The sequence below is a fragment of the Saimiri boliviensis genome, chromosome 8, assembly GCF_048565385.1.
Source record: "Saimiri boliviensis isolate mSaiBol1 chromosome 8, mSaiBol1.pri, whole genome shotgun sequence".
NCBI classification, from domain to species: Eukaryota; Metazoa; Chordata; class Mammalia; order Primates; family Cebidae; genus Saimiri; species Saimiri boliviensis.
In genome coordinates, this window is record NC_133456.1 from 78,521,112 (window position 1) to 78,547,743 (window position 26,632).

At 35.9% G+C, this 26,632-nt stretch overlaps 1 protein-coding gene across 2 annotated transcripts in view; it reads right to left on the reverse strand.

Annotated features, from left to right (window-relative positions):
• P3H2 (prolyl 3-hydroxylase 2) overlaps positions 1 to 26,632 on the reverse strand; it is a 168,671-nt gene that overhangs the window by 25,898 nt on the left and 116,141 nt on the right. For both annotated transcript variants that reach the window (XM_074404700.1, XM_039478945.2), the window contains exons 2-7: positions 10,935 to 11,087; positions 9,682 to 9,871; positions 4,132 to 4,263; positions 2,766 to 2,908; positions 2,349 to 2,438; positions 169 to 209 (exon numbers count right to left, since the gene is read on the reverse strand). In XM_074404700.1, coding sequence (XP_074260801.1) covers positions 169 to 209; positions 2,349 to 2,438; positions 2,766 to 2,908; positions 4,132 to 4,263; positions 9,682 to 9,871; positions 10,935 to 11,087 — 749 coding nt within the window. The remainder of the gene's footprint in view (positions 1 to 168; positions 210 to 2,348; positions 2,439 to 2,765; positions 2,909 to 4,131; positions 4,264 to 9,681; positions 9,872 to 10,934; positions 11,088 to 26,632) is intronic.

The following is a 26,632-nucleotide window of genomic DNA, read 5'->3' on the forward strand; positions in this document are numbered from 1 at the left end:
TCAAGAAGAGCTGGGACCTGGGTGCAGAGCTCCTAATTCACAGCTTAGAATTATTTCATTATATCTTTTTGCCTATTTCAGAGAGCTACATTTCTCTCTGATTGATAGGTTATGACACTAAGTATTTCTCCTCAGATAAAGCCCAGTTTGCATTCTGAATGGACTCACCGATTCTCATCCTGTCGTCCTCCATATCTGATCCAATAATTCTGTTTGGAATTGAGTAAAAAAAAAAAATGTAGTAATTTTGTCACTAAAACATTACTTACAGAATTAAAGTAAATAAAATATGTACGAAACATTCAAAAGACCTATAATTTAGGAAACGTTCATATTATGTAAAGATACAATATATTTTTATTTTAAAGATTAATGATAAGGAAGGCTAAAGTTAGTGGAGATTTGGCAAGGACAAAATGAAGTACAAATAGATTTTTAAAACAGTACGGAATTAGCCTGGATATACATCCTTTTGTCCGAGAAAGCGACTTAAAATTTGGTGGCAGAAAAACATTTGAAAGATCATTCGGTTCAACTTCTTTAACTTTTCTGAATAAAACAAACAAACAAAATCCAGCTTAAATAATCACCTGTATAGGATCATGAAATTAGTAAATAACATATACGAAGGTCTCTTGGGTACCATAAGTTTTAAAGAATAAGTAAGACAAGATATAAATATTAATATATTAAAAGATATTATATTGGAAGTAGTACATTGAAATTAACCCATTTTTTAAAACGTGCCTATAAAAACGTGACATAATTAAGAAAGGAAAAAAGGTTGCAAATTGGATATATTATAAATAATTTTAAAAACACATTAACTTGTATATCATTTGAAGAGCTTACATAGCAACCAATGGATAAATGAATAAAACCCCTGCCCAAGTAATTAAAACAAGAGGAAAAATAGTTAATATATGAAAGGTTTATTCTTGCTGGTCATCAAAGAATTGCAAGTTAAAACAAAAATATGTATTATTTTACATATAATTATGAATAAAAAAGTAATTTTAAAATGTTATTTCTTATTGTTGATAAATTTGTAGTAAAATGGTACTTTTATGCATTACTAGGATTCAAATACCTGTTTAACCTGTGATGAGCTATGAGATTTTAGAGTAGTTGCTAAATTTTCCCACATGAGATTCTGTTAATATTAAAATAGTATGCAAATAAATAATTTCAAGAGAATTATTTATTCTCTTAAAATTAATAATAAATAAATGATTTCTAAGATAATTCTCTTAGAAAAGCAATTTAGTTTCAAGAAATTTAAAATAATTAGCAGAATAATTCAACTCTTAGGAATTTAAGGACATAGTTCAATAGAGAAAAAAATGCTAATGTATTACACATAATTTTAAAATCAGAGATAATTCAAATGTTCAGCAGAAGAGTTCATTTATTTATTGTATATCAATCTAAAATTCTAAATTCTACCTACTTTTTAGATACTAAAATGTATCTAAAAATACTTTTTAAAGCTATACAAATGTAGAAATTTCTTATGATATCTTCTTTTTTCTTTTTTTTTTTTTTTTGAGACAGAGTTTCACTCTTGTTACTCAGGCTGGAGTGCAATGGCACAATCTCGGCTCACCACAACCTCTGCCTCCTGGGTTCAGGCAATTCTCCTGCCTCAGCCTCCTGAGTAGCTGGGATTAAAGGCACGTGCCACCATGCCCAGCTAATTTTTTGTATTTTTAGTAGAGACGGGGTTTCACCATGTTGACCAGGATGGTCTCGATCTCTTGACCTCGTGATCCACCCGCCTCGGCCTCCCAAAGTGCTGGGATTACAGGCTTGAGCCACCGCGCCCGGCCGACATCTTCTTAAATACAAATCTCTTTATACCATAGTATATGTTTCTGCAAAAGATATGTGTTCATTTAAACAATGATTAGAAGACAACACGGAAAAGTGGCGTGCAGTCAGTATGATGGATGGTAGGACTGTGACTGATGATGTTCTTTGTGAAGTCTCTTTAATGTTTAGGTAATATACAGGCATTAAAAGAAAAATTAAAAATACCACATCCACAATTTAGGAAAATAAAACACTCCCAGGGGAAAATGAGTCATATACAAAATGCTTCTACCCAATAGATTTGCTTTCAACTTTGGACCTCATTAATGTGGAATGACTGATGTGGAAATCTACTAGTCTTTTAAAGTTCATCGCGTATATTGAGTAAACATCCCCCATCTCCAATTTTTACCTCAAGGAAGGCATTAGAATCTTAGCTTTTTGAGATAAATGGCACACATGGAGGTGGGTAATCAAAACATTAAACGAATTCCAAGGAATCATTATTTTAATAAACATTTCCTCTTTCCTCTTACCGGTTCAGTGTATGAAAATCCCAGACCTTCTGCAGCTGATTTTATCAGCTCAGATTCCAGCTTATGACGTTTCACAAACATTGTTAAATCCTAGAGAAAAAGAAGTAAAGAAAGACATTTTTTATTTAAATAACAGATAAGAGATATGATAAATGTTCAGATGGACATATTTTCATTAGACAGTTACAAATGAGCTGACAGAAATATTCAGAGCTGCAAAACATGTCCCCATCTCAACATGCTTTCACACGCTAGCATGCATGAGAAAAAATGTGCTTCTGGCATAAGCTTGAAAGAACTGAGTTCTCAAATCTTTGCTAAATTGTTAGATATCTTTAAGACCAGTGTTATATTTTTATCACCTCCCCTCAGAACACGTGCAGAATCGAGAGTTTCTTCTCAAAACCTTGGTCTCACCTCCCTGGCCTCAATGGATGCGGGGTCAATGCTATCATCCAACAGACTCTCATAGTAGTCCACATTGTCTAGGACATCCTCATCATCTGGGTGGCACAGAAGATAGGCTTTGGCACACTCCAGGGCTTTCACATATTCACCAACTGAAAAACAAAGGAGCTGCAGCATTAGCGTCAGCCTAGGTCTGTCCAAAGAATTTTAAAGGGAGATCATCAACGTGTCTATAGAGGTCAGCATTAAACATTAATAAGAGGGAAGATAAATTGAGGCTGCGCAGAGAAAGCAGAAGCAGTCACAGATAAAAGGTATTCAAAAGTTTCAGGTATTCAAAAGTTACTACATTTGCTCTGCCTTGGTGCTAGTTGTTTTGTGCAAATTATCAAAATTCTACCTCAAGATGTTGACAACTTTTATTATTCAACACAGACAAACAGCAGAATTGTATAAGTTAATTCTGATTTTTGTACTGAGTTTGGGTTAAGTAAACATCCTGAAGATGACCTTTGCAACAATAATGTACCATTTTGTACATAATGTATGAGTAATATAAGTGCTTTCAAAATGTTATTTTTCATTGCTGCAGTTTGTGGTGAACCGGTAGTTTAATGCAAAATTCTTCATAAAGTCCCAGATGCTCTGAAAGAAGCCCCTCAAATCCCTCACTATGCAATTATGGTAAATCCAACAGTAGCAAACTACTAAAAGGAACTAACAAGGATGTTTCCAATATAAACTTTTTATTATAGAAATATTTAGTTATTACAAGACAAATTTTAAAAGTCTGTATGCTTTGTTTTCAAATAAGTCACAACATTGGACTTCTAATGGAGATTTACAGTACATGTATATGTGTATTTATATATATATATATATGTGTGGGTGTATGTATGTATGTACAAATACATATACACATATATTATATATATTCTGAGATGACTCTGATTTTTGAAAAGAATGATAAAAATTAAGCAACTCTCTCATCTCCTTTGATTCACTGTTTATGACTTGAGCATGTGATTCATTCTGTGCCATCAACACCAGGTTAATAAATAATGTTTTGTTTTGGGGAACAAGATTTTGTAAAGTACCTTTTAAACTGAGTTTAAAAATCAAGTCTAAAAAATAATACAAGATGTCAATCTAGTATAATTTTCAGTAAATTATCACATTAAACTTTGTACTTTGCCCTTTGGTGATTTCCCCTTCTGCTCTTCTGGTTCTGCAGCTCAGGAGAGAAGAAATGCATAAATTCCCATTGCTTTGATAATAAACTGAAGAAGGCAGAGCACTAAATTACAAAAATATGATGACTGTAATGACGAACCACAACCCCCCAAGAAGTATTCATGGATGATCCACGCTTTACCTCGATAGTAGGCAAACTGTAGGTAATCATAGTGCAGAGGAAGAAAGTTCTCGATGGGTGAGAGGCGGCCAGGGCGGGTGGCAAGCTCCCTCACACATTCATGCTGACAGACAAGCACCTGCATGTAGTGATCTGGAAGACAAGAACCAATACATTTGTTCCTCCAGGCTACTGAGTGCCCAAACGTCAACGTCACAGCCACAGTGACACAGGGCATTCCTCACCTCACCACACTCTGAGAACAAAATCATTCTAATCCTCACTTCCTAACTGTAGAACCCTTTTACGAAGAATGTAGGTGATTGCCAAGGTCTCCTGGTCAGCGATCACTAGAATGACAGGAGATTACAAATCCTCTAAATAGCTCACAATCGGTTCTCTACGCCTTACTCTTCCCTTCCCATATACACTTTTAATACCCCACAGTCCACTTGACCCCACCTACACCCAGCTGAATGTCAGTTTCACATTTAACATCTTTGAGGCCTCTCTTTGGATAGCTTAGATGGCTTGAAGTGCCCTGGAATCACGAATGGAAGTTCAGATGTTAGTAAATGTTAAGGAACAATTCAGAAAAAGAAACCACAATGGACCTGAAAAATTCAGACTGAAAAGTGAAGCAAAAATGCTCTTTTTCTTTGTTAACATTTTCAAGCCAAATTGTCCTAAAGGACAAATTAAAATTCTTTTTTTACACGTATTGGTCAGGAACCTATTCTGCCCGGTTATAAATTAGTCTATTGCCTAGACATTGTATATTCTAATACTAGGAACATTGTATATTCTTTATCAGAGACTGGTAAAACAGGAAGAAGGGTGAAAACTAAAGAAATTTAAAGGAGCATTTTATTTCCTCTTTCTCTTCTGTCTCCTTTCTATTGTTCCTGTTCTTCTTGCTTGAGAGTCCTGAAGTGTTGGGGTTTGCATGCCCCCTTTGGCTCTGGACTCTGTCTTACCAAAACCTGAGATGAGGAAACACAAATGGTGAATGTCCCCAAGAAGAAAACGCCTCCTACATTTTACCTCGACTGATTTTTAAAAAGAAGATGATGTACTTTTCCAGGAAGAATGGTTCATTCATGCTGTGCTGAGTGGGTTCTTTTGAGGATGATAATATCATTTGATCTCATAGCTGCACAATCTAATTTATCTCAACTGCCTTTTTTTTTTTTAAGGTTCTCTATTTAGTCTGAGTTTGACTTGGATCTTGATGATTTTGCAGAGGGACCCCAAAACACAACAGGAAGGAAATGTGCATTTTCTGGAGTGGGGAAAAATGTGCCAGTTTTGCATAACTTGGCTAACTGAATCATTTACAGCACAGTTAACAGAATCCCTAAAGCCCATTGGTTATTAACCCCAGTCAAGGGATGTGAAGGAAGAATGAGTTCTATTTATTTGATTAGCATGTTAGAAATAAATAAGCAGCTGTTTTATTTCTTAAGGAAACAAAAACAACCTTCAACAGTTTTCTGCTACTCAACTTACCATTTGCATTTCTATTTACCTTCTAATACACACTCCATTTAATCCCAAGTGACAAGCAAAAGGTAAAGGCAAAAGACACCCATAGAGAACTCAAAATCTGAATAGAAATATTTTTCAAAGTGAATATAAATAGCAGCAAAATAGGAGAGACAGAAAGATAGCCTTTAGGTTTCATAGCAGGGCTAGTAATAAAAAACTGCATTCAGAAGCCATTTGTATTTTTCCCCAACTGTTAATGTCTAACTCTAAAATTCAAATATTCTGACATTCTAATACATTTGCTATTTAAAAAGCCAATGTTATTCCTAATTTAGGAAAATTTTGAACCGGACAACAATTTACATAGTGAGAGCTGTCATATTACCTTTATTAGGTGCCTCCCTTGCCTCCTTTCTATTTTAAAGGACATTGTGCAATTAATATGTTTTTAATAAGTTTGAGTCTTAAAAATGAAAGAACCTGGATTATGAGATCTCTACTCTTTTCCAGCATCCAACATGCTGTGGTGACCTTCAGCAAATCACTAAATGCCCATCTGTGGGAAATCATCAGTCAATTTTCCTAAACCAGACCTAGGACATGGGTCAAAACTGTTCAGTGGCCACCAGTGAAAGCAGGTGTAGAGGTCAATGTGGGGGTGAAGCAGGATGCATACCTGTGCCCCACAACCACAACATAGTTAGCTATAATGAAGGAAGAATCTGCCATTCTCAAATAAAAGATCAAGCGTAGGGAAACAGCAATTAAAATGTGAACCACACATAAAACTGACATTCCAAAAATTTAGGCAACTGGATCTTGCAGGGATCCAAAAAACTAAAACTTTCAAGAAAATATCCTCTATAATTGAGATTGCTGTATGGAATTTAGATTAACTGAGTCGATTTCGGGTAACTGTGTATGTCACAAATCGGTCATTTGACATACTAATTTTCAGTCTACCTCCTAGTCTAAATTTTGATAGCTATACCCCAATTGTCTCTATAAGAAACCTTGGGCTGGGCGTGGTGGCTCAAGCCTGTCATCCCAGCACTTTGGGAGGCCAAGGCGGGTGGATCACGAGGTCAAGAGATCGAGACCATCCTGGTCAACACGGTGAAACCTCGTCTCTACTAAAAATACAAAAAATTAGCTGGGCATGGCGGCACGTGCCTGTAATCCCAGCTACTCAGGAGGCTGAGGCAGGAGAATTGCCTGAACCCAGGAGACGGAGGGTGTGGTGAGCCGAGATCACGCCATTGCACTCCAGCCTGGGTAACAAGAGCGAAACTCCGTCTCAAAAAAAAAAAAAAAAGAAAGAAAAAAGAAGAAACCTTAACAATTTATGACCTTCATTCTCATAAACATGGAGTATCTAACCCTTTTAATCCCTGCTATGCTATTGATGAACATGTCATCTCATTCATTCATTCATCCATCAACCCATTCATTTAACCAGTATTTACTAAGTATCTACTATTTGCCAGTCACTCTTCTTAGGCCCTGAAGATTGAGCACTAAACAAGACAAAGCTTTAGCCAAGAGATAGAAGAAAACAACATTTTGAAAATCTGCAAGTGGAAATAGGCATGGCATATTTAAGGAATCAAAAAGAGAGAGTGTGACAGGGAGAGAATGAAATGGATGAAAATATACACAAGGGCCCAATCATGAAAGTTCTTATTAAAGAATTAGGTTTTGCCGGGCGCGGTGACTCAAGCCTGTAATCCCAGCACTTTGGGAGGCCAAGGCGGGCAGATCACGAGGTCAAGAGATCGAGACCATCCTGGTCAACATGGTGAAACCCCATCTCTACTAAAAATACAAAACATTAGCTGGACATGGTGGCGTGTGCCTGTAATCCCAGCTACTCAGGAGGCTGAGGCAGGAGAATTGCCTGAACCCAGGAGGCGGAGGTTGCAGTGAGCCGAGATCGCGCCATTGCACTCTAGCCTGGGTAACAAGAGTGTAACTCCATCTCAAAAAAAAAAAAAAAAAAAAAAAAAAAAAAAAATCAGGTTTTATTCCAAATGGAATTAAGCCATTGGGGTGTTTAAACCAGGTCTGTGAGCAGAATTATGTTTTTTAGAGACTGCTCAGTCTGCAACCAGAGCAAAACCAGAACAGGACATGAAGAGTGGCAAGGAGGTAATCACAGTTGCCTTGAGCCAGGGTCCTAGAAAGGGTTGGAGAGAGTTAGGAAGTGTTAAGTGCAATTAGGAGATAGCATCTATCCACGTTTGGCAATGAATGATATGGGAATAGGAACTAAGGAAGATGTTGGATTGAAAGATCACTTCTTGGAATTTGGTTTGAGTTATTAGGTGAGAAGTGCTTTTTCGGAAGACCAAAAGCATTGGAAGTTAGGAAGAGCAAACTGATTTAATTAACTCTCATTTTAGTAAGTGAATGAAGTTGATCATTGCTTTTCATATATGGGTAACTCAGAAAAAAGAAATGTGTCCTCAAAAAATATTTGTGAAAAATTTATTATTGAATAAATATCCTTTGCCTACTTTTCAATTATGTAGATTTTAAAAGCATAGATTCTAGAGTCAGAAAAGTCCAAATATGAGTTCCAGCTTCACTCTAATCACATCACTAATCTTTTTCAGATAAAAATTTCTCATTTATGCCGGGCGCGGTGGCTCAAGCCTGTAATCCCAGCACTTTGGGAGGCCAAGGCGGGCAGATCACGAGGTCAAGAGATTGAGACCATCCTGGTCAACGTGGTGAAACCCCGTCTCTACTAAAAATACAAAACATGAGCTGGGCATGGTGGCGTGTGCCTGTAATCCCAGCTACTCAGGAGGCTGAGGCAGGAGAATTGCCTGAACCCAGGAGGTGGAGGTTGCGGTGAGCCAAGATCGCGCCATTGCACTCCCGCCTGGGTAACAAGAGCAAAACTCTAAAAAAAAAAAAAAAAAAATTCTCATTTACAAAAGGGCGAGGAGAGTAACAGTAGTATCTATACGAGTTGCCTAAAGCATTAAAAAGAGATAAAAATATGTTAAGTGCTTCGTATGTTACAATTGCTGCATATGTATTGGTTATTATTACTATTGATAATAAGTAAATCCTATGAACAATAATAATGTACTTTTTTGAATTATGAATTAAAATTCTTTGAAATTTTCTATGAACTGAAAAATTCATTTTGATGAATTCACTCTTTAAATATGAAAGATATTAACACTTTGCCTATAAAATATTTTGCAATACTTTCTATGTATGATTTGTAGATCAGCTTGGTTTATTGTACAAATTTATATTTATAAATCTTAGGTAAAGTTTACCTTGTTCTCTATTTTTCTTGTCTTTTGTCATGGTTAGAAGAGCTTTTCTTCTCCTAATACTATAGAAATACTTTCCCTCACTCTCTTATAACAGTTTTATATTTTACACTAATATTGTTGTTACAAACATTTTTGTGTAAGGTATATAGGTGAGAACCCACTTACCCCTCATAAGCGGTTAACTAGCCAATCTCCCAAATTATTCTATAATGCGTATTACCTACTATTTTAAGTGCCACTGTGTAATACATTAAATTCTTATTAAATAATAAAACATTTTAAGTAGTTGAAGACAATACAAATACAAAAGTGTTCATGCTACATTGTTTATAATAATGAAAAATTTCAATCTCTTTAATACTTGTCAGTAAAGGACTAGTCAATTAAATTATGATATATTTATATAACAGAGCATTATCCAGCCATTAAATACAACAAGGTGGCTCTACATACTTACATGAGAAGAAGTCCACAATATATTGTTAAGCATAAAATAAAAACAAAAGTTGAAAAGCAATATGTATATATATAGTCTTGTCCTATTTTATAAAATATGAAATAATAACTATAAATAAATATATAAATATATAAGCATCTCAAAATGTTTAGGAGGAGAGTCACTAAAATTTTAACTACATAAATTTCTCTACAGGAGATAAGATGGGATAGATACATGAGAGTCTTTTATGTTTTACAATATATTCTATATTGCCAGAATAGTTGTTCACAAATTGCAAGTAGTATTTTTATAATCAAGAAACAAATAAAATGAAAACCTAAGCTTTACCTGCAATAGCTTCATACAGACCAGACTTATACCCTAAATACTCATACTCTTCAAATCTCTGAGGCCCCTCACATAGGATTCGGCATTCTGTATCTTCAATGAAATATTCTCTTAAGGCTTGTTCAAAGTGCTTGATAGCCATCTCAAAGTCATCAGCCTCATAATGTTTAACTCCTGCATTGTAACTCTCCTGCAACGAAATAGACAACAAAACAAAACAAAACAAAACCCCTTACTTTCAAATACAAGGATTTAGGCTGACTGAGGATCAAAAAACCCTTACTTTCAAATACAAGGATTTAGGCTGACTGAGGATCATTTAGGTAGGTGGAGGTACTGGATGCTTGTGCTGTGGAGGGTTTATCTTTATCAAAGGGTTGCACTGGGAGATAAAGAACAACATTCCTGGTTTCAAATACTTGTAAGTGAGAGGGATCTTACTGAGCAAATAGACTGCTATGGGATCAATTTCATTTTCTTTCTTAGCACACGCAAGACCGTATTTTTGAATTTGTTTGCCTATAGGTAGGACCATGTAATAAGTTCAGGTAAACAGATGTGGGTGGAAGTGTCATCCACTTTTAGGTGTTGCGTGTGTGTGTGTGTATGTGTGTGTGTGTGTGTGTATGTGTGTTTTAATAGTCTCTAAAATCTTCCCTTATTTTTTTCTGCAATAATTTTGGAGCCTACATGTTGAGAATGGTGATATCAAAAATTAAAAAAAAAAAAAAAGAAAAACGCTTTCAACATGTGATATCAAGTGATGTTTAGTGTACACAAAGAATTACATCACTTTATAAAACCCCAGTTTGAAAAGTATAGGTACAATGGGCAAACCACTGGACTGGGAGCAGGAAAATCATAGTGTAATCCTGAACAATTCACACTGGCCTCACCTCTAGGTATAAAATAAAAGTATTGGAAAGGTTCAGAGAGGATTATAGATAATTATATGATGTTCTAGTTTTTAACATATTAGACCGATTTTCTAAGTTAATTTTTATTTTCTCTTAATTTTTAAGAGAAAAAAATTTAATGTTTTAGTTTTTTTTATTTCAACTTTTAAAATTTTAATTAAAATTAAGACAAAAATCTCAGTTGTTTCAGGCCTGATCATTGTATCCTGAGAACCTGGAAAGTCTAAAAATGTTACTAAAATTTGAGATATTCATTCATATAAATTTGCTTTGACTCAAATGTAACTTAGGAGCACTTAGCTCCCTGTGGTGAGGGCAGGGGTCCACAGAGCTTACCATGTGTAGTTTGGCTTCTCTGTCTACCAATTGCAATGCTTCAACACCAGCCATTGCTCTGTAATTCTCAATGTTCTGCTGCATTTCCATGTGCTCAGGGTTAGCCACGAAAAATGTGTGAGCTGCTTCCACTGCTTTTTCGAGCTGGTTAAGCTAAAGAGAAAAAAATGACCAAATGAAGGCAAGCATTTCTAAATCACACTCAGAGAAATACAAAGATCAATCCAAAATCTCACAGTTTAAGAGTGAAACCAGCAGCCTAGGTTTTTTCTTTTTCTTTTTCTTTTTTTATTACGCAATAAAAACAAAAATAGACAAATGATATTATATCAAATTCAAAAACTTCTGCACAGCAAAGAAAGCAATCAGCTGGTGAAGATACAACCTATGGAATGGGAGAAAATACTTGTAAACTATATAGACATATCCAAAGGGGGTTGATCTCTAGGATATATAAGATATATAAGAAGCTCAAAAACTCAATAGTGAGAAAAAAAAGATTTAAAAATGGGCACAAGATCTGAAATGACATTCCTCAAAAGAAGATATACAATTGGCCAACAGGTACATGGAAAAATGCTCCACATCACAAATCACCAGGGAAATGCAAGTCAAACCCACAATGACATACAACTTCACTCCAGTTAGAATGGTTATTAACTAAAAGATAAAAGATAACAAGTGTTGACAAGGAAGCGGAGAAAAGGGGACTCTTACACATTGTTGGGAGGAATGTAAATTAGCAAGACCGTTATGAACAACAGTATGGAGTTTCCTCGAAAAATTAAAAGTAGAACTATCACATGGGCCAGCAATCTCACTGCTAGGTATATATCCAAAGGAAATGAAGTCAGTATGTTGAAGCTGTATCTGTACTTCCACATTTATTGTAGTACTATTCATAATAGCCACAACATGAAATCAAGTGAAGTGCCCACCAACAGATGAATGGATAAAGAAAATGTGCTACATATACACAATGGAAATATTATTCATCCATAAAAATTAATGAAACCCCATCATTTGTAACAACATGGATGAACCTGGAGGATATTATGTTAAGTGACATAAGCCAGAAGGACAAATACCACATGATCTCACTCTTACATGGAATCTGAAACAGTTGATCAAATAGAAGTAGAGAGTAGAATGGTGATTACCAAGGCTGGGAAACACAGGAAAGGGAGAGATGGGAAGAAGTTGGTCAAAGAGCACAAAGTTACAGTTAAATAAGAAGAATAATTTCTGATGTTCTATTGCAGAGTAGGATGACAATAGTTAACAATTACATATTGCATATTTCAGAATAGCTAGAAGAAAGTATTTTTAACGATTTCATCAAAATAAATAATAAATGTTATAGGAGACAGATTTGCTGATTATCCCGATTTAATAATCATACAATAAATACACATGGAAACATCACACTGTACCCATAATTATGTATACTTACTATGTGTCAATTTAAAAAAGACAAAACTTAAAAAAATTAAAATGGTAAATCATTTAAATGCATAAAAGATGCTAAGTACACACATAAAATGCTCTACCACACAGCTTTGAGATATCTGATTCTAAACTTACAACTTTGATTCTCATTAATATTTGATTCTCATTAATAAAAAGGAATTTTTAACAACCACTACACAGACACTGCAAACTGTCTTCTAAAATACCTAATACAATGATCTTCATATAACAATCAATGCTACATTTTTAATAAAATGGAATTAATTTACCCCTTTTAACACTTTTTTTTTTTTTTTGAGACGGAGTCTTGCTTTGTCACCCAGGCTGGAGTGCTATGTCATGATCTCCATTCACTGCAATCTCTGCCTCCTGGGTTCAAGCCACTCTGCTGCCTCAGCCTCCTGAGTAGCTGGGATTACAGGTGCACATTACCACGCCTGACTAATTTATATATTTTTAGTAGAGAGAGGGTTTCACCATGTTGGCCAGGATGGTATTGATCTCCTGACCTCGTGATCCACCCACTCACATATTTACATATGCTTTAGTATGGAGAATTTCAATAGACAGATCCATTTACATCACATCAGAAAAATAAAACTTCACATTAGTTGTCTTCTTCATGGTGGAATCTAAAATATGCTCAATCCATTTTAAAGTTTGAAGAAATAAAAACTAATCATATTGAACAATGTAAAATCACAGAATAGCATATAAGATTCAACTGCATCTGCCTTTGAAAATTTTACTACTCAATTAATAAAAAGTAAAAGTAGTAGACTCACAAGTCCCCAGTCACTGCCGTCTTGTGAAATATAAAGAATCAACTCTTAACATGAAACATAAACTGCCCTGTTTTAAGACCTGACATCCTTAACTTCATCCAATAATAGTCAAGCCTTCCCTTTTTAAATGTAATTTGCATATTCTCAGCTACTGGCTTTCCTTTCAATTACACCTTGCTGGAAATGAGCTCTTCGTTCTACTTTTATCTTTGTTCTCCATTCTGTGCACCCAGAATTATTTTGATTGTCAAAATCACTAATTTTGGATTTCATCTTTCTCAATGTTAATTTTCTCAGTTTCTTACACATCGATATAGATAAATACAAATTGTATGCATCTACATAATAATAACTATATAGGGATAAAGAAAAGGTTCAAAATTGTGTGTGAGTTTGCATTTACCGGCCATGTAAACCGGGAAAAAGTTGTTTAAACATTGGTGCTTTAACTTTCCCTAAAAAAAAATGCTCAAAACAACTACATACCATCATTTACTATGTAAGATTTTGGAAGGATTCAACTATGAAATATACATGAATGTGTTCAGCAATCACTTGAGCACTAGAAAAAAAATAGCATACCATTTATAAATGATTTGTTTCAAGGACGTGAATATGCTCCCATTAACAAAGACTAGAGTTTATAGCTCTCATGAACACATAATTTAAGAGGATAATTTAAATAGGTTAGTACTATCATACTCTGATTCTATAGCACTAGATGTTAAAGTTGACAGAACACAAATAAATATTTATGTTCTTAATTTTCCTACTTTCATGTTTTGGCTCAAGGTATTCCACTGACTTAGAGAATCTTTGTCCCTCTGTCTTTTCTTACTGAAATATGTCATGTCCTATAAGGCCAAGCTTAAATCCTGCTTTCTCTAAGAAACCCTTTCCTATCCAGGTAGCCATAGTTAGGCACCACAGGATCATCTCAACCCTGTTCCTCTATTGGTGCTTATCATTCTGTACTTTATATATGCATTAGTATATTTGCTTCTCCCATTAGAGCTTTCTGTGATTATGGATCAAATGATGTATTAATCTTTTAGTTTTCTACCTACTTTACATATAGATTATATCTATGGTATGTCTTAGAAATGAAGGAAAAAAACTTGTAAGAAGTAAATCTTTTATACATAAGTTAGGTCTATTACATGTGAGTATGCGTCATAAATTATAAGGTAGTGGTCCCCAACCTTTTTGGCACCAGGGTCCGGTTTCATGGAAGACAATTTTTCTATGGATGGGGCACTGGGATAGTTTCAGGATTAAAGTGTTCCACCTCAGATCATCAGGCAAGATTCTCATAAGGAGCACGCAACCTAGTCCCTCACATGCACACTTCAAAATAAGTTTGGTGCCTTTGTGAGAACCTAAGACCTCCACTGATCTGACAGGAGGCGGAGCTCAGGTGGTAAGGCTCACCTCCTGCTGTGCGGGCCCGTTCATAGCAAGCCTGGTACTGGTCCATGGCCCAGGGATTGCGGATCCCTGCTATAAGGTACTAAAACTTTGTATGTTTAATTAAAACTTCTCTGAAATCATCATTCGTATTGAGAGCTTCCAATGTGGTTATCACAATGAATGTGATTCACTAGCTCTTGAAAACAGTCAATGCTGACAAACTGGGTCCTTTTCTTAAATTTGATGTTTTGCTTATATGGTGCCTTCCTCCTTTATAGTCCAGAATTGAACACACTACAATCTATAAAAAAGATTCCATGACTTAAGGTTGAACCATAAAACTTCATGAACTGGTCCTTGCTTTTAAATTATTGTGAACCAGTTTAGGAAACTAGAATTTGCTGCCAGGGTCTATAAAATAAACCACTGTTTTAACAGGAAGTTTGATATCTCTGTCTTCCATTTTAGAAATTAAATACACACATCCAAAGTGGTAAGAAAAGTCCACATAAACATGTGCATGGTATATATAATGTCATATGATTAGATAGAGGTTATTACAAGGCTTTGTCAGTAGTAGGCTTCAGCTAAGGAAGGACCTACCCACTCCTCCAATGAAACAAACCAAGAACACACAGCATTTAAAGGCTCTAAACTGGACTTCCTTTAAGACCTAATTAAAACAAACCACAAGAGCGAGTAACTCTAATATGAGGGCAACTATGCATTAGAAAAATAAATTGTGAAATAAAGAACAATTGAGGAAAGGGGAATAGTCTGACATAAGGATGGTATTGACTTTTTAAGGGACGCCACTGAAGTGTGAGAAATATTGGTAAAAACGTCTTCAAGAAGCCTTGGGTCATTTCATCTTAAGCTGTCAAGAACTAAGGCAAACATTTCCTTTTGCCAGCCCAGAAGCATGACTACGTGGCAGTCATGCTGTATGGAAAAAGAAATGAACATTGACTAAATCAACAGCCTGCTGACATTCAGAAGTTACACTGTCCTTGAACCTGTGAGTGAATGAGGCGCTTCTGACACAGGAGTTTTCCATAACTGGTAATAAAGGAGGCATTGCTAAAGCACACATCGCCTGCTCAAAAATCTCCAGTAGCTATCCGTTGACCAGAAAAGAGATTTCAGACACTCTACACCATGACATTACAGAAACAGAACTCTAGGATTTGGCTCTTGTTTTTCTAGCATCAGTTCTTCCTCTCTGCCAATATACAAACGTTTTCCAGAGAAACAGAACTTCTGTAAATTTTATAACTTACCATCCGTCTATTGAGGAACACACACATAGGTCCAATTCTCTAGTCACGCCCCAGTTCATTAGTTCACCCATCGACTTATTCAGCAAATATTTATTTTGCACCAACTCTGTATCAGGCACTAATGAGAATATTACATGGTCAAGATAGACAAAGTTCTGCTTTCTATAGTTAAGTGTTGACATTCTCATAGAAGGGGACAAATCCCAAGTAAATAAAGAAGTAATGAAAGTAATTTCAGGTTGTGTTAAGCGCTATGAAGAAATAATCGACAAAGTTGTGAGCACTGACTGGGACTGGGGTGGAAGGAGAACTCCTTTAGATAAATTCATCATAGAAGATCTCTGCAATGTAATTTTTGAGCCAAGACCTCAAAGTTGAGAAGCCAGGCATGAACTGAACAAGAGGAAGTGCATTCCAGGCCAAAGAAAGTCAAGTGAAAGGTCCCTGAAAAAGCCTTGATGTGTTTTAAAAGCAACACAGAGATCAAGGAGGAAGATTTTAGAAGTTAGAGAAGGGTGGATCATTTCTATAGGCTAGAGTTTAAATGTAATTCTAAAAGTACACAAGAAAATAGTGAAGAATTTTAAGGAGGGATATAATAAGATCTGGTACACATTTGAAAATGGTAACTCAAACTTCTTTGTGGAAGATAGATCTTCCTAGCAGGCAGAAGAGCTCTGCAGTCATCAGGTCAGAGACAATGCTTTACTTTGCAAAGTAAAGTAGCCCAGCCTGAGTCAGTCGCCTCTTTCTACTTTCCTTCCCTTCCCTGGTTCCACTCCCTTCTCTTCCTCTCCGTGTTGCCCATCCTTGCTATAACAATGTTTCTCAGTTCAGAAGGCAAACTCCTAGTGCAAAAGGAAACATTTTAAAAATTTCCAAACATTTTATATGAAAAAATATACAAGTTCCCTATTTTCTGAATTAGGATACGTAGCTCAAATATTTTGAATATGAAATTAAGAACAGCTTGTAAGGCACATGCAACAAAGAAAAGGGGCTAATATTTCTAAAGCACATTGAAACATGGAAAGACCACTGTGTACTTCTAAAATAGACTATTTGGCAGCACTTTTTACTCTTCTGAAAGTTTTTTGTACAATCAGAGTAAAACATCCAGCCTAAAATAACTAATTTACAATTATTCTCAAACATCAACATTTTCGATAAATAAATGAAATCTCTTTCTACTTTCATCACCCTAACTTTGGGAATTTATCCATTACATTTTAACGAAGTGCGATAGTTTTTGCCTTGGCTTTTTTACTTAAGTTTCACAACGTGGTAACTTTAGAGATTTTAACTCCCAAGTGACAAGCATGTAAGCTGACACTGAAGACATCCTATTTCTAAGCCACGGTACCCATTTTTAGCTCTAGCTAGCAACATAAGCACAACAGCTAAAGAGAAAGGAATTCATCGAATTACAGCATGTATATCATACTAAACAACAAACGTTCATCCTTCGATGAACCTGCTAGATGTGTGTGTGCCTGTATGTATTCATATCATATATCTATAGATGTCACAAGGAACTTTCGCAGACATATCATTACTTGCTAAAAGTCTCCAAATGTATACAAATTTTTGCCAACTTGAGTTAAATTTTCTTCATAGACCCAAATAAATAAATAAACTTCTTACAATATGAACAACATATAAAAGTAATATTCTTAAAATTTACAAGACATCAAATTTTGAAATAAAATTTGGAAGCAGTTTGTTCAGTCTACTGAATTAAATTATATCCTGTAAATTACAGTCTTTAAATGTAAAGAATGGGCTGTTGAATGAGAATTCAGTCTTATTTTAGGAAATTCCTAAACATTTCTATATAACAGAGTCAGATTTTTGGAGTAAAATAATAGCCATATAGAAAATAACTTTGCATTTTATTTCACAATTTTAATGTAACTTGTAAAAAGATCCATATTTGAAATTATTTTCAAAATTCAGTTATAATGGTTTGTTTCTCTTGACAAATTTATAAAATTAATTTTTGCATCCATTGAGAAATACCTGACATATTGTGTTGCACCTTTTGCCTTGACTACTAGGAAGCTCAGAACTATATTCACTGTCACTTACAGTAACAATATTATGTTGGGTTACTAATACGTCACATTAAAGCTGACATATTTCACTTTTTTCTTTGAGTGTTGCTGTTTCCATTTAAAAAATCTAACTATACAAATAGTTGCTTTAGCAAGGAAATTCAGGGATATAGGAAAGGTACAATCTATTTAAAGTACATACTCCCATAATAAGGGAAATTTTTAGATACTATATCCCTTTTCTACATCTAAAGGCAGAACATTTTAAAATTTCTGGCTTTAAAGAACACATGTTAATTTATAAGTTAGGTGGTCATGCTAATGCAGCAAATGAACTTATCTTTGCATTTATGGAATGTTACTCAAAAATGTAGTCTTGGTTATAAGTAAATATTTACAGTTTTCAAACTACAATTTGTTAAGGATTAAATGGGAAATGACATTTCTAAAGAGTAACATTTCCTCTGTGGAGTAAGTTGGAAAGAAAGAATATGCTTTTTTAAAGGGCTTTCTTTTGCCAAACTGCTCATGCTCTTTCCCTCAATTACTTATGGTCCTGATTCCGATTATTAATAGACTCCTGCTCTTTCTAAACACTCTAGTCAAGTTTTAATCTGATGTTTACATTTCAGTGTTAAACAATGATGGTGAATAGCCACTGCCAAATGAGGATACTCTTACGCGCTCAGTGAAACAACAGAGTCCATCAGGTCGCTAGAACATTTCTTATCTAAATAGAAACCATCTCTCTGGGTAAGGAAAACATGAAAGTGAAGACACAGAACTTTTAAACATACTATTTCCGATTAGAGACTCTTTAAAATGAAATACCCTTGATGTTTAAAAAAAAAAAAAAAAAAAAAAAAAAAACAAAAAACAACTCTCTAAGTACTAGCTAAAAATAGTGTGTGCTTTTAATTGGACAGAATCCCTCAAATAATCTGTGTATTGTCTAACTTCCTACCAAGGGAACAGCTAACACTTGCATGGCTGCTGTGTAAGAAGGAGAGCACTTTATCTTACTGATGGAACACAGACAAGTCATCTCGTCTCGGGTCGAATGAAGTTAATGTGCGTGGTTTATTGGTATGTTACGGATGTTTTTGGTTCTAAATGCTAGAACAGGGTAAGACTGAATAACTGGGCAGGGATCTTAACCTCTGCAGTGTTTGTCCAGCACTCTCCCTTGAGGTGTCAGAAGATAACTAATGGTTACAGAAAAGCAGTGTTGGCCAAGACCTTGCTGACATTTGCTTCCTGCTACTGTTTATGGAATCAGCTTAAATCCTCTTCAAAATCTATTCTGAAGTAGTTGTCATTAATTTCATACTCTTATTTTGCCAGCATCCCCATGACTACTGAGGTAGTCATTACTTTAACATCTAAGGAATCTAGTTCATGTCAGATTTTGAAAAATAAAGAAAGAGAAATCCAGTGTCCATGTGAGCACAGAACTCTACTCCCCTTATACATGACCCCTGCATTGGTGAGCACAATCTAATTTGTGAGGTTGCTAATAATAAAAAACGGCATTTGTCATGTAGTTTGTATGTTTCATGTAGTTTGCAAAGCATTTTATCGTATTAGTAATAAAAATAAGAGAAATACAAATGGCCATTTATTGTCTGCCAAAGAGGACAGCTTCTAAAACTAGATGAGCCGTTACCTCTACTTCAGGACCAGTGCAGAAAGTGGCTGATAATTATTGACAAGGGTACATTATGATACAAACAATAATTTACAGTGCCAAGTCAAAACTCATCCAGGGATAGAGTTGACCTTAATAAACTTCATGGTACCAAAAAAAAAAAAAAAATTGTTGTGATAACACTTGACTTATATCTTACCTGGTTTTCATTATGATAAATGGGAAAAATGTTGTCTTTTCCTAGTGACTCAATTAAAAAAAATTTTTTTCACTGGCCAATAAATCACTATAGCCAAAAGCCAGCTTTCTAATTGTTCCTTACCACAGTTATGACTCTGCAGTCATTAGCAGCCAGATCACATTTTTTCCTCAAACTGTATGTCACAATCATTTGAATTTGCCAATTATGATAGCACAGTGGCAATTAACTATGGGTTTTTGTTTCTAAGATACCTTTTTGAAAATCAGCAGTGAAATAGCTTAATACAGACCTGGAAATGATTTTTCTGATCTTGAAATGACATAAAATGCTTGTCATAAGTGACTGGGAATCAAAGTATGGGTTTATTTAGCGTTTCTTCTGTAAGTCCCCATGTTTCCTGAGTGGACTGAATGGCAGCATATAGATCACAGAAAAGAAGTAATCATTTGGGCCCTGGCCTGTTGAAAATTGTAACAATGCTAGGATAACACTGAAAATAGCTTGGCAAATTTGATGATTTGAGAAGGGTTTTAGGGTTTAGTGAATGTACAGATAAATTCTGTCATTACAATTTCTAACATGTTTGGTCTCCCTTCCATTTTGTGTTTATGAAACAAACTTGACATTCCACTCAAATCACTTTATTGTGAGCAATGCAAGAAAAGCAAACAGGCAAATTTTTTGATTTCCACTTATGCCTTTTTGGTATAAATATGCCATGTTCTTCTGTGAAATATAAACTCTTACTTTTATAGGGTTGGCAATATTTACTTCAAAAATTATTTCCAAACACTCATTTCAGCTCATGCAAAGGAATGCATTGTGGCTGCAAGCCAAGGGTAATTTTATTCCAAAGACCCCTCCTGGAGGAATCTTTAAGAAGAGACTAAGGTCTCTGCGGGTACATAAACCATCAAGCTGAATGATGGGTATTCCCAACCTGGCAGGCCACATGCTCTTACTAAAGAGATGGTTTTGGTGATAGAGTTCTTTCATTTCAATGTTTCATAAACTCCTCTGGCATCACACCTGTACTTCTAAAAGTATCCAGCCACAGCCATAACCTTCAGGCTGTATAGTATATGAAATATCCCTGCCATATATACAGGTTAAATATAAACTCAAACATTTTCTTTGTACCTCAGCCAAAAGACTATATTAGAAAGAAAATTCTAGTCCATGTAAATTCTAGAGAAAGCTAAAATTTGGGAGAGATCTACTTACTGACTAAACATATCGAGTGGCATCAATTCTGTTGCTTTAATTGCACTTGCACTGATCTTAAAAATACTAAGTGCAATTAACTATAGAAGACTAGGGCTGGATAGGCCATTTGTACTATATAGTCCCACTGCCTGATTTTACAGGTGGATAAAGAATCTGCCTAGAATATTAGCAGCAGAAGTAAAGTTAGAAGCTACCTCTCTGATTAAAACAAATGTTCACAAATACACACTTGGGATTTTAGTCACCACTATTTCAATGCAGAGGTGAGTTTGTGCATGTCTTGTTTATGTAACAAGTTTGCTGGTCACTTCTCTCATAGAAAGAACTGTGATAGATGACAAGTGTCTGAGGATACAAAATAAATGTGACAGGATCCTGACCTTGTGTGAAATACAGCCCAGATAGGACAAGAAGACATACACAGACTATTAATATCAAGAACTGGGAATTTACAAGCTTATAGGGCAGCGTGAGTAGGTGGCAGACAACACAATGCTGTAAAAATGGAGAGAAATGTGAAGCCACAGTAACCTGGACGGTTCAGAAAAGGCCTCATTGAGAAAGGAGGACTGAGGGTCTTGAAAAACAGAAAATGTATGGATGTGTCAGCTGCAGAGTAGCATGACCATGGGGCAGTAGGAATGTCTCAGATATGGTTATGAGATAGTGTTTTGGATAACCTGGCCCATGTGGAAGCTTTTGATTCCAGAGTAATGGGAAACAAGGTGGAATAGGACTGGATTATGGGGATCTTCGATACTATGCTGAGGTGTTTTGATTTTTATTCCTCAAAAAAGGGGAAACAGATATATCTTTGTATTATCTGTATGTGCATGTTTGCAAATGCAGTCCTGAAAACATCTCTCTCTCATTCCAAAAAGGACTGTGAAAAATAAAAACTAAAAAATGATTTAAATTTTATATGTAATTTAAAATTTCACGTATTGGCAGGGAGAACTTTCTCATTGGCAGGGAGAAGAGTGTAAGACTGGAGGCCTATGAGAAACTTGATTATATTCTTTTAGTTGCAGAAACATTAGCCTGGTTGTTGTAGGACTAACTGGGAGTAAAGAGACACTGGAGAAGAGGCAAAATTTGGGGGAAACCATTGTAATCCTCCTTCTCACATAACAGAGAACACGTTGGTCAAAGGGAAACCCAAAGTTGAATGCATGCTTAAAATTCCAAAACTAAGGCCAGGCATGGTGGCTCATGCTTATAATCCCAGCACTTTGGGAGACGGGGGCAGGCAGATCACAAGGTCAGGAGTTTGAGACCAGCCTGATCAACCTGGAGAAACCCTGTCTCTACCAAAAATACAAAAATTAGCCAGGAGTGGTGGTGTGTGCCTGTAATACCAGCTACTCAGGAGGCTGAGGCAAGAGAATTGCTTGAACCCAGGAGGCAGAGGTTGCAGTGAGCTGAGATCATGCCACTGCACTCCAGCCTGGGTAACAGAGCAAGACTCCATCTCAGACAAAACAGTAACAACAACAAATATTTCAAAACTAGTTAACTTGGAATATGGTGGTAATTGCAATGGAAATAGTACTTTTAGGTGGCTACAAATTTTGGTTGCAGGTTGCAGAAATTTTTCATTTCACTTTGAGCAAGTTTGTGTGTAATGAAAAGGAATCCAAATAGGTACATCTTCTTAGCAGTCAGGAACCTTGACAAGAGATCTGATTGACCAAATATCGAGCAAAGTCTTCACTGAAGACATGCTTGAGGTCTTTTCTCAGAGAGAAAGCCAGAAAGAAGTGTTTCCTAAATGAAGGAGCAATCAATTATTATAAATAAGTGACAGCAACCAAGAAGGACAGAATAAAAATGTTTATTTTGATATTTACTCAGCCTTTACCTTGCTAAGAACTGTATTGCCCTTGATGTTCATAAAACCGATAAAAACGCTTTTGTAATTAACAAAGAAAGTGGAGGATGAACTATAGTAAGAATTAAACATATTTCTTTAAGATACAGCTTTCAGATTTTTTTAGTATACTACTGTAACAGTTAATCTCTATAAATAGGACATTGTATTTCACACTTTTCAATGTATTTCACATTTTTCACTCTTTCAATTAAAGACCTTCTACTCTGCCTCAGAAAACTAAACAGTGTTTTGAGACTCTACTTAGCTGATATATATATGAAAATATATATAATACCATACATATGGTAAACTTCAGTAATGTTGATGAAAGAATGACTTTAATTGTAAGATAATGACCTAAGTGATCCCTGAGTCCCAAATGCAGATACTGAAATAGCTCTTCATCTGCTGTGACATCTCCTTCCTTAATATACTTACATGAATAAGATATGTATACAGTGAAAAATGTTCTTCTCAGGGTCCCATGGGTCCTGACAGAAGAGCTGAAACCTATTACCTGGTCTTCGAATTCCAAAGTTAATAATTTTTTTTTAGTATAGCTCACTGTGCCTGAGACTAAGTGGACAATCTTCCTTCTTTAGCAGGAAAATTAAGTCTACCATTTTTAGTAAGTGCATATAAAAAATTAGACCCAAAACGTATGCCTCCAAAAGTCAGTGGCAGACATAAGTTTCTCCGTGCCACCTGAAATAACGCAAATTAAAGTTGTAAAGTGACTGCTAGTAAGTATAGAACTATAGGATTTTGTTTAAATGAAGAGACTGGCTTGAATTGAACCACAGCCTAGAAAAATCATTTCAAATAGACTGTGAAATTATATTCGGTGGTTAAAAAAACTGAGGGTGTCTGATTTCAATTTTGCATATACTGTGAGTTTACATTGGCTCCCTTTCCCTTGAAATGTTACAGTGCAGCGGAGTGTAGCAGCTCCATGTTTGGTCTATGCTAAAAGACTGCTACTATGCACTTCCACATATGGAGTCCTGCTTTGTCTCAAGAGCGGACTACAAGCATTATATTTCTAGACGTTCTGAAACTCAGGCTGCTCTACTTCATCTTTCCATTCCACCTGAGCAGTAGTTAATAAGGGGCCTGTGCTGAGCATTGCGTAGGTGGGAACAGTGGGGAGAAATCTGAGATACTTCATACTTCCTGCTTTTTGGTAGTGACTTGGCGGGGCGGGGGGCAGGGGGCGGGGGGGGGGTGGTTGGGATATCAGGCAATTGTCTATAATTCAAGGTTAAGTAAGGGCCCTTAAGAGAACTAAAAATACATTCTATAAGGATTCAAAGTAGGAGAAAGAACTTCTGAATAGATGGATCTGGAAAGTCTTCATGGGGATCTTACTACGAATATGTCAAATGTAAAAGACTCTGATGGATAGATGACATTTCAACAGGCAGAGGTGCTGGGAAGGGCATTTCACCATGAGTAAGACACAGAGGAAAAGCATCATCCTTATTTGAGAGTTAGTTTATTGGGAGTACAAGTGTTGTGAGTGGGGTTTGAAATTGCAGAAAATACTAAAATGGTAGTCTGATGCCAAAGCGGGGTGGGGTTTGAAAGTTAAGCACATATTAGGTTTTATTTTCAGGAGCACATGAGAATTTCAAAGCAATTGAGTGATTTGTAGCTCTTAAAATTTCCTTCCAGAAACATCTCTATCTGAGAGAAGAGAAAGTCTAGGTTGCTCATTTGTTCCAGTTGCATATGATGGTCCATGAGAGAGCTGGATTAGATCAGCCTTATTGAGCAACACCTGCCAGCATAGCCTACTCCTTCCAACCTCTCCACCTGGCCCTGAATGCTGAGTGTTATAGAATCAACCTGCAGACTCACATTCTAAAAGTTCAGTTGGTAGGACATCCCAATAAGGTACTACACTTCCACGTTTCACATTTCTGGAAGACTCACTTTCTGTTCATTTAAAATGTTTCATATTTTGAAGACCCCACAGCAAGCCCAATTTTAAGCCAGAGATAAATTTTAGCCAAATCATTAAATTGAACATAGCCTTCCATCTGACAGCTGCCATCTCTCCTCTTTCTATCCAGAAAACCATGTGGTTTTGTTACGAAATAATATAAGCAGCTTTTGTTCTTTCTCATTTGGAAACACTCCCATGAAGCACTAGAGGAAATCTCATTTGCCTCTACTTGAAGACAGTGAGGCAGAGAGATTCTGTTCCACTTTCATTAATCATTGCTCCTTGCCCCATGTGAGTAGAGGAAGTACTGTGGGAAAGGCTATATGACTTGAAACTTACTAAATTTGTGTGTTTAGGAATGGAGGATGCTGAGACCCTATAAAAATAAAGGGAAGATGACTAGGGCCTAAGTCCCACCCTTCCAACTTCCAGCTTTAATGTAAATGGAAGCAAATAGCAAATGCCTGGATGCAATTTGCATATTCTCAAAGAGAAGATAGTGAGAATATGTGCATATACCTAAAATACACAAAAGTCTTCTACTATTTAATTTACAAAGAACATTAACATAAATAATCTTAAGTCATCATCCTGTATAGACTGGGCAGATAGTAATATCCCAATTTTGCAAATGTGAAGAGAGGCCAAATAATAAGAGTTGCTACTATTATTAAACATTTACTATGTCAGAGACCTGAAATAAATGTATTACGTATTAACCATGGGTTTTGGACTAAATAATGTCTCCAAAAATTTTTATGTACTAACAACCAGTATTTTAGAATGTGACTGTATTTGGAGACCAAACTTCTAAAAATGAAACTGAGTTAAAATGAAGCCATAAGGGTGGGCCCTAATCCAATCTGGTGGTTTTCTGGTTTGTTGTTTGCTTGTTTTGAGAAGAGGAGATTAGGACACAGAGACAGACACCAGGGGAATGAGCAGACACAGAGGAAACACAACATAAAGACACAGTAAGAAGGCAACAATTCTGCAAGCCAAGGAGAGAGGCCACAGGAAAAACCAAACCTGACTCCTTGACTTTGGACTTCTGGCTTTCAGAACAGTCAGAAGATAAATGTCTATTGTTTAAGTTATCCAGTTTGTGGTTTGTGTGATGGCTGCCCTAGCAAACTAACACATGCTGAAACTAATGAGTTTAACATTAATAAATTCATTTACAATTGAGAAATCTAAAAACAGTAAGTAATTTAATCTGACTTTAAATTCATTTCTGTCTTACACCAGATATCAGGCCCTTAACTCCATTATATCCTCCCATTACAATCAATGACAGTGCTAGCAACTAAAGTATTTTAACTTTAAATGCAGTGTTCTTTCCACAAAGGTATCAAAAAGTAACATTGGTAGACTCATTATGACATTAAAACAGAATGGAAAACAAAGTTAAGAAAAAATAGAGTTCCTTGCCGAGGCTGGTAGATCACGAGGTCAAGAGACTGAGACCATCTTGGCCAACATGGTGAAACCCCATCTCTACCAAAAACATTTAAAAATAGCTGGGAGTGGTGGTATGCACCTGTAGTCCCAGCTACCTGGGAGGCTGAGGAAGGAGAGTCCCTTGAACCCGGGAGGCAGAGTTTGCCGTGTGAGCTGAGATGGCATCACTGCACTCCAACCTGGTGACAGGGCAAGACTCCGACTCAAAAAAAAAAAAAAAAAGAAAGAAAAATAGAGTTCCATGCAAAAATTAAAATGCCTGATTTTCTTTATACTTTCTCAGAATAAGACTAAAAAATTCAAGGTAAAGTATTTCTGTAGGCATTCTGGAGTGATACAT